Below are 8,947 nucleotides of genomic sequence, written 5' to 3' on the forward strand. Positions count from 1 at the left end.
AAAAAAATACCTAGTTTTCTAAACATTGCATCCATATTCTGAATCTTTGGCTAATGCTTTCCTGATAGTCGGCTTATTGCCTGCATCAGTGGGCCTTGGTTGCTTTTTCAATGCAACACCTTTATGTTTTTCTTGTTAAGAATATATACCTGTAAGCTGGCAAATTCCCTAAGGATCTGACTGCCTCCCTCCTGGGAATTAGTTCTGGGGTCTGGGGTCCACTTTTCTGAGGTTCCCCCTTTCTTTTCCCCCTTTTGTAACCCAACTTTTAAAGCCCACTTCTCTTTTGACAAAGGAGGGAAGAGCATCCCTGAGTCCCACCAGACCCTTGGAGGGCTGCCTTTGCTCTTCTTCACACCTCTGCAGGAGGTTTTTTGGGAGGAGGAGAAGATGGAAGGGGGATGCAAGGAGGAGGGGGGCATGAAAGGGGTTGGTTTGGGGGCAGAGAAGAGGCAGGCCTGGCTGGTGCATGGGCCATCCTCTGGGCTAAGGGCTGGGCAAGGAAGAGGAGAGAGGAGCTTTGGCAGCGCAAGGGATGGTGACCACCGACAGCACTGAGCCCGGAGGGGTGAGAAAGGTAGTAGCTGGGGACCCCCGGAGAAGGAAAGGGATGCTGGCTCCAATGGGGAGAGTGCCGTTGGTGGAGGTCAAGATCCTGGGGGCACCTTATCCTTGCACTTTTTCTATTCTATTGTAACCTGCCTTGATCCTTCTGGAAAGGCAGGACAGAAATAAAATCTATTATTATTATTTCTAGGTCTGGCAGTATGGGTGAAGGAAGGGAGAGATCTACCTGGAATCCTCTTGGCATCCCCAACTAGAGTGCTGTTGTTATTGTTGTCTCCAGAGCTATAGCTCAAACCATAACCATGCTGGCTCTCCCAGCTAGAGCAGGCCCATTGAATCAATGGGGTTTACGCATGTCTTGACTCCTCACTGTTGATTCAGTAGGAGCCTTCAAGTCCTTTCCGACTTAGGGCAGTCCTAAGGTGGCCTTATCACTGGGGTTTCTTGGCACGATTTGTTCAGAGGGGCTTTGCCTTTGCTGCCCTCTAAGGATGAGAGAGTGTGACTTGCCCAAAAGGTTGAGCAGGGATTCGAACCCTAGTCCCCAGAGTTATAGTCCAATGCTCAAACCATAACCATGTTGGCTCTCCTGGCTAGAGTAGACCCATTGAATCTATATGCCTTGATTCGTCACTGACTGTTGATTCAATGGGCCTATGCACATGTGTGTGTAAGTGTGTCTTGTGTGCCTTCAAGTCATTTCTGGCTGATGGCAATCCTAACCTGACCTTATAAATTGGGTTTCCTTGGCAAGATTTGTTCAGCGTTGCCTTTGCTGCCCCACTGAGGCTGAGAGAGTGTGACTTGCCCAAGGTCACCCAGTGTCTGAGCAGGGATCCCAATGCATCTGAGGAAGTAGATTGAAGTCTAGGAAAGCTCATGCTGCCAATTTCTTTCCTTCCGTTAGTCTCAAAGGTGCTAGATGATCTCTCTTAAGTACTGATCCTACAGACTAACCTCCAGAGTCATAGCTCAAACCATAATCATGCTGGCTCTCCCAGCTAGAGTAGGCCCATTGAATCAATGGGTCTTTGCAAATTGGGATTCCTCGAAGGCTCAGCTAGAGTCCAGGTTAAGTCTTGACTCATGTCTAACCACTGATTCAGTGCTTGTACTCTGAACTGGGACTAACCAAGAGGATTCTGATCCAAATCTGTCCCTTTTCAAGTGGCTTGTTTTTCCAGGGCCTGCCTTCCTTCGCATCCACTGCAGCTTTTCTCTTTGGGATTGAGGCCAGGCTGACCTCTGGTTGACTGCTCAACAAAAGGAGAGAGTTTTAAAAGATCAAAAGAGTGAAAAGAGATGCATAGAAAGCCAGGGAAAAGAGGGGAGGAAGGAGAGGAGGGAAGGTGGTGGATTAGAACCCAGGACTAGAAATGGGAAGGAAGGAGGGAAAGAGGTTGTGGTCTCCTCTTTCCTGAGATGTGCTTCCCTTTTCTCTTATTTTAAAAAGAGAATATATCCAGAGGGAGCCTGGATGTTGGCCATAGAGCAAACCATGCAAAATCCACAAAACAGTGATTTTTTTTAACTTTGTAAAATGAATAATAAAAAATATATATTTTTAAAAAACAGTGATACTTTTATTAGGCCAATCAAAATGCAAACCATAATTGTCGTAGCAGGCTTTTGAAAAAGGGCTCAAAAGCTTGCAATGTGTATCAGATACATTTAGGCCCAATAATCACTGTTTCGTGGATTTGGGATGATCCTGTACAGTACTTTAAAAAGGAAAGTTGATTTTGGACTACAACTCCCAGAATCCCCAGGCTGCATGCAGGCTGGAGGATTGGGGGAGCTGTAATCCAACCTCCTGCCAGGTCAGGGCAGGATCACCGTTCCATCCCAACCTAAGGTGGCCTAGCAGACTATCTTGGGATGCTTTTTCTGGGCTGGGAATCATCCCAAAATCATGGTTCATATGGGGCAGAGCTTGGTGCATTGGGAGGGCAGGAGCAGAGATATTTCCATTTTGTACTTAAATTGGGAAGGGGGGCCCCTTCTCGGAAGGCTAGCTTTTGTTCAAGATGGTGGGTTTATACCTGGCAAACCTCAGTCCAATTGCTTGTCCCAACCAGAGGAGACCTATGGAATCAGTGGGATTTCCACAAGCGTTGATGCTCCATTGGATCTGCTCCAGTTGGGTCTTGGATTTTAAGTGCTCTGGTGGTTGCTTCCATGACTGCTTTGGTGGTCCAGCCTTAAGTCAATTTTGGATTGGGGAATGGTGCAGGAAAAGGCAATTTTGGATTGAAGGACGTACTAATCATATTTTGTTTTCTTTTGACCAGCGGACAATGCATTTCACGCATTCACTGTCCACAGCGCCTCTAAAGGGAAAGGGCAAAGGTGGCACAAGAGGAAATGTAGGGCTGCTCAAAGGCCCACATTTATGGGGTTGGCAAAGGGGAGGGTGAGTTGAGGGTGGGTGGGTGGGGTGGGTGAGATGAAGGTAAAAGCATGGGTGGCTTACTTGCTCCAAGGCCTGGATTCACAGCAGAAACAAGCCCAGTGGTTTCCACATCAATGGATCGAGAAATCTGTTCTGGGTTTTAGGATGAACTTTGAAAAAAAACTATCAGATGCTCAACTTTGTTGGGGGACTCTTTGGTGTAAGGTGCACTGTAGAAATAATCCAGTGTGACACTGCTTTCACTGCTATGGTGCCATCCTATGGAATCCTGGGATTTGTAGTTTGCTGTAGCACCAGAGCTCGCTGACGGAGAAGGTTAAAAGAACAAAACTACACATACCAGAATCCCATAGTATTGAGCCATGACAGTTAAAGCGGTATCAAAGTGGGTTAATTCTGCAGTTTGGATGCAACCTTGACCCCCAATAAAAAGCCATGTTTTAACTTGGTGCTCCAAAGAAACCAACCTTATCAACTGGCAGTCCAAGGGAAAGGTGTTCCATTAATGGGGTGCCACCACAGATAAGGCCCTGTCCCATGTCCCAGCATAATATATGGTTCCCACTGTTGGGACATGAAGGAACGCTTCTCAAGCAGATTGCAGATTTCAGGTAGGTACAGTGGGCCCTTGGTATCCACTCGGGTTTGGTTTTAGGATCCCCTGTGGATACCAAAATTTGTGGATGCTCAAGTCCCATTAAATACAACAGCATAGTAAAATGGTGTCCCTTATATAAAATGGCAAAATCAAGGTTTGCTTTTTAGAATATATATATATATATATAGAATATTTTCAATCTGTGGATGCTTGAATCCATGGGTAAAGAATCCGTGGATAAGGTGGGCTGACTGTTTAATAATGGCTAGTTAAAATGCAATCTGGAGAGTTGGGAAGGATTAACAAATCCTATTGCTATGCTGCTCAGAAGTGCTGTGTTCAAGGGTAGAAGCCAAGAGAAATGGTTTCTTTCTTTCTTTCTTTTCTTCCTTCCTTGCAGCCTTCCAACCCATTGCCTACATAACTACCACCCCCCTGTGGCTCACTTGAAAGAAAGGCCCTTTTCACATCTGAATGCAAGGCAAATCCAAATCTGCAAAGGAACATCTGTATCGGAAACAAATCCTGAACCCTTAGATGCAGTAGCAAATTTACTTGAAAGCTTAACTTCCTAACTCCATAGGACTTATCTTGAGGGAAATCAGGGGTCAAAGAAAGCATTGCCCCTCCAAATAAGAATTCTGCCCCATGCCTCAGAAAAGAAGTTTTCCTTCAGTCCCCAAATTTCTAGCAAATTGCAGAGAATGGGATGCTGAAAATCATTCCCACACAGAAGTCTTCTATTTGTTGTATTTGCCTTTCCTTGGGAACTTTGCCTTTTCTTGGAATGTCTACACTTTGTTTATAAATGCTCAGCTGAAGTATTGAGCTACTGTAGTTCTAGATATTTGGTCTGCAATGGTCTGCATTGCTCTATGTGTGTCTCTGTGTGCATGGATGTGTGCACATGCACCCGGCTCAGAATAGCCACCCACCCCATGCAGGGGTCAACCCCCGACTTGTTTGTCTATTCAGATGCTGAAGCCCCTGGTCGAGAAGCGTCGGCGGGACCGGATCAACCAGAGCCTGGAGGAACTGCGCCTGCTTCTCCTCCAAAGGACCCACTGCCAGGTCAGTGAGTGGGGCCCCCTGTAGTTTGACTCTGATGGGTCCCATGCAGGATGCCCCGATCCTCTCCAAGAACATCCATTTAGGATCCTATCACACCTGGGGTAGCCTTGTGGCATTTAGATTTTTCCTCCTAGGAAGCATTAGAGTCCATTGAACCACCTTCATGTGCCTTGAACTGCATGGTGCATTAATTTTCTTTAACTGCCAGCAGGTGGAGCTGTTGCGCTAGTCTTTTTTTAAAAAGGCCCTTTTGTTAAAGGAATGCCAAGTCCAAGTGGTGCTTTTTAAAAAGTGGAGAAATAAGTGAACCTGGACACTTGGTCAGGTATTCTCTATGGTTATTCGTGTCTTGTCCAACTTTGGTTTTCAATCATAATTAGTACTTTGCAGGAATTTGTAGTACACACTTTCAGTTCATCTATTATGGGGATGGAGTGGAAGAGGTGGGACTCTTGTGGCACTCCAGACACATGAACTGCAGCTCCTAGCATTCCTCATTTGGTTATGCTTTCTAAGGGAGATGGGAGCTGCAGTCAAACAGTATCTGAATGGCCAGGTGGTTCCTAATGATGAAATCTTGGCTCAGTTCCAAAGCAGAATAATCTCCCAAGAAGGAACCAGAGCAGTAAAACAATACCTTTATTGTGGCCAAACTGTGTGCAAGCTTTTGTCTTAACAGAACTCTTCTTCAAGTAAGATGTTAAAAGGGCAGGATGGGGAGGCCAGGCAGAGAATTAGCTGAATCCTTTGCCCCCAATTTCCAGACATTTGGCAATGTTTACAACCAGAGCTTGGAAAGGGTTTAACTACAACACCCAGAATCCCCAAGGACAGAGGAAGATAGGGAAGTTGCAAAGTCCCAAAAAACTCCAAGCTATGCTGAAAATTTCCTAAACAGGGTCACAGCTGAGCCTTGGACTATAGCTCCCATAATTCTTTCTCCAGCTTGGCCAATGGGAGTTGCAGTCCCAAAGTGGTCCTCTTCCAGCATCTAGCAGAAAGGGGTGCAAAACCCGGGAAGGTCCTACTTGGACTAGAACTCCCAGAATCCTCTAGCCAGCATAGGATGGCTATTCTGGCTTCACCTATAGCCATGCTGACAGGGGGATTCTGGGATCTGTAGAACTGAACACAGAGCTTGCATTTAGTGGTCAGGTCTCCCTGGCAAAGTTGGCCTGCTTTGCTACCTTTTCTCGGTGACATGTATCGCTTCAGCCACCTTCTTGGTCTCTCTCTTTTTACAGACTCTGAAGAAACCGAAAGTGGAGAAAGCCGAAATCCTGGAGATGGCCGTGAGATACCTGCGAGAGATGAACTCTTCTGCGAAATCCCAGGGTACAACTGACCTGCATGTCGGGGGTGAGGGGGAGTGTATGCGCATGTGCACAGCGGGACCGGGGTTGGCACCGCTGGCGGCAGCCCAGGAGGCATCCTGGCAACCAGGTAACAAGACACGCAAGGAAAGGGACAACCTAAAACCAACACTGTTTTCACCCCTGGATCCTCCATCAGACACATTTTAGGAAAGGGACTTCTTTGGGACTACAACTCCCAGAATCCCCTGCCAGCATGTCCAGTGGGAGGTGCAGTCCCAAAGGAGCACTCTTGCCCTCAATAGCTAGTGAATCTAAACTTGGGAAAGGGACTTTTGATGGACTACAACCCTCTGGAATCTCCTAGAGAGGAACGGAACCATTGCAATGCAATGCCTCCGATTCCTAACTCTCTCAGGCGTTCCAAGAGGATGTCATGGTCAATCGTGGCCAAAGCCACTGAGAGAGGTCTAAGAGCACCCACAGGGTCACACCTCCCCATGTCGATGCCCAGATGAAGGCTATCAGCCAAGGCAACCATGGCAGTCTCAACTCCATGTCCTCTCCTAAAGCCGGTTTGAAATGGATTTAGATAATTGGTTTCATCCAAGACAACCTGGAGCTGAAGGGCCACTTTGCTTAAGAATGGCAAATGAGATACTGGCCTATAGCTGTTCATATCCAGGGGGTCCAGGGTAGTTTTTTTCAGAGGCGGCCTAACAGCCGCTTCCTTCAAACAAGATGGAAATTGACCTTCCCTAAGGGATGCAATGACAATGTCTCTAAGAAACATCCTCAAGGCATCTCCCCCTGGATGGCCAGCCATGACAGGCAAGGATCAAGAGGGCAGGTTGTCTTCTTCACACTACCAAGGAGCTTGTTTACATCATTGGTACTCAGACTGATCCAGTATAATCTCATCCATGGAGTTGCTGGACAGGGCACTTAAAGCAGTCTCAAACTGGATTCTTTCTGAATTGTGTATTGGCCCATTGTAGCCATTCAAACTTCCCTACCCCTTTTAGACATTTTTAAAAATTGGAAATCTTTCAAAATAAGGAAAGAGTGAAGGCCGCCATTCATTGTCACCTTTGGTCCCTTCCTGCCCAGGTGTGTCAGACGACAAAACCCATCACTCCCAGCTAGTGTGTCCTCCTTCTGGGTCAATGGGGCAGGACCTCCACTTTGTATTTTAATCCAGACTTGCAAAGAGACTCCAAAAGGCCAAACTCTATCTTGTGAAATAGATTCAGCACCTTGCATAGCTCCCTTTTCAACTTGGGGCTGAAACCAAGAGTGGATACGTTGCCTCTCTGTCGCCGACATGAGACCCACTAACTTCTCAGAGATTCCCCTTGAATATTTAGGTTTCAGCCTTAAAGCCACAGGGGACAAACTGCCCTGTTATTATGGAAACCCGCCAGCAGCCACCAAGGGAGTGCTGATGGGCATTGTAGTACCAGCCATCTAGAGACCATTTGCCTGGAGGTTGTTCTCCACTCAGGTTGACAGCCACACACTGGAATGACCAGCCTTCTCCCTGGCTTTTCCCAATGTCACTCCGCCAGGTGCTGACCTCTCGGAAAACCGGACCCTGCAGACCTGCTACATGATGGGATTTAGGGAGTGCCTCCTGGGCTTGGCGGCCTTCATCCAACAAGCCCACCCTTCGGCCCAAAGCCGCCTCCTGGATACTTTGCACCTGTACCTGGAAGCCCACCCTCAAGACTGGAGCTATGCCGCCTTCTCCCCGAGTCCTTCTTCCTTGGAGGGTTCGCCTCCAAGGACTCCTGAGGCCTTCAGCTCGCCCGTGAAGACGTTGGATGAGCCATTGCGGCCGAATCCGGACCCCACTTGTTCCGGCACAGGACCCCTCGAGAGCCGACGCAGAGATGCCCATGAAGGCACCAGCAGCCCTACCAAGAGGATGGTTGCTCCACCGCCGGCCTTCTGGCGCCCTTGGCCCTGAGTAATAAACACTCCCATCCTCCCGTCTCTGTCCAAACTCTCTTTGCTTTGTACATAAATGATAATAGTAATAATAATAAAAATATCTTTATATCTTGTGTTGGGTTCCCCGGCGGGGTGCCTTGATGGTATATGTGACGGGAATGTGCTCCTACCCACCCAAAATGTAGCACTCTTCTCTCTGAGAAAGCTAGCTGATTTCTTAAGGCCAAGTAGCTTGGGCCACTTGCTAGCCTCAGTGCTTAGCCCTGGATCCTTTTCTCAGCATCTTTCTTTATAAATAAATAATAATAATAATAATTAAAAAAATCAGGTTAACCTCCCTACAGCTCCAAAATAAAACAAGTTTATAAATTGCATCTTGGATTCGCACAAAGGCCTTGCAGGTAAGTACAGGGCTTGTTCCTCTGCCAAGGGAGATGCTTGGACTGTTTTCAACAGATGCAAGGTAGGAGGAAACCTGGAGTTTTCAGCTTCTCCTTGTACCTCTGTGCTCCATGCTGGGAAAAGCCTAGTATTTGATTTCTCCCAAGTCCTGCAGCCACACAATTTCTAGAACCCATTGAAGGAAAGGTCTTTGCAACCTGTAGGTTGGGAAATAATATATCTGTATCATTTTCCTTTCCTCCTCAGCTAGTAACATTTCTTTCCCCCCATCTTGTATAGCTGGAGTCCCTTCCCGTGTGATTTTTTTTTTTTTGTGTGTGTTTCTATTAAGATAAATGATGATAACAAACTTCGGTCTGCTCATGTAATATGTTTTGTACCTTAGGAGATACTAGAATTTCAGTATGCAAAGGGATCTTGTACCTTGGAGACTAAAAAAAGCTTTCGTAGACTTGGTTTACTTCCTCAGATGCATGCATCTATGAAAGCTTATGCTACAAGACACCTTTCATACTGACATTCCAGGCATACGTGCCTATGAGCGCTGCCACACTGCAGAATGAATGCAGTTTGACACCACTTTAACTGCCATGGTGCAATGCTATACACTATAGAATCCTGGGATTTGTA

General features: G+C 46.9%; 1 protein-coding gene across 1 annotated transcript in view; it reads left to right on the forward strand.

The window, feature by feature from the left end:
* The window catches only part of HES7 (hes family bHLH transcription factor 7), a 27,746-nt gene extending 19,815 nt beyond the window's left edge, over positions 1 to 7,931 (forward strand). Inside the window, exons 3-5 of the mRNA XM_042473912.1 lie at positions 4,554 to 4,649; positions 5,894 to 5,963; positions 7,513 to 7,931. Coding sequence (XP_042329846.1) covers positions 4,554 to 4,649; positions 5,894 to 5,963; positions 7,513 to 7,931 — 585 coding nt within the window. The remainder of the gene's footprint in view (positions 1 to 4,553; positions 4,650 to 5,893; positions 5,964 to 7,512) is intronic.
* The last annotated feature ends 1,016 nt before the right edge of the window (positions 7,932 to 8,947 follow it).

This window comes from Sceloporus undulatus, chromosome 6, assembly GCF_019175285.1.
Source record: "Sceloporus undulatus isolate JIND9_A2432 ecotype Alabama chromosome 6, SceUnd_v1.1, whole genome shotgun sequence".
Classification (NCBI taxonomy): Eukaryota; Metazoa; Chordata; class Lepidosauria; order Squamata; family Phrynosomatidae; genus Sceloporus; species Sceloporus undulatus.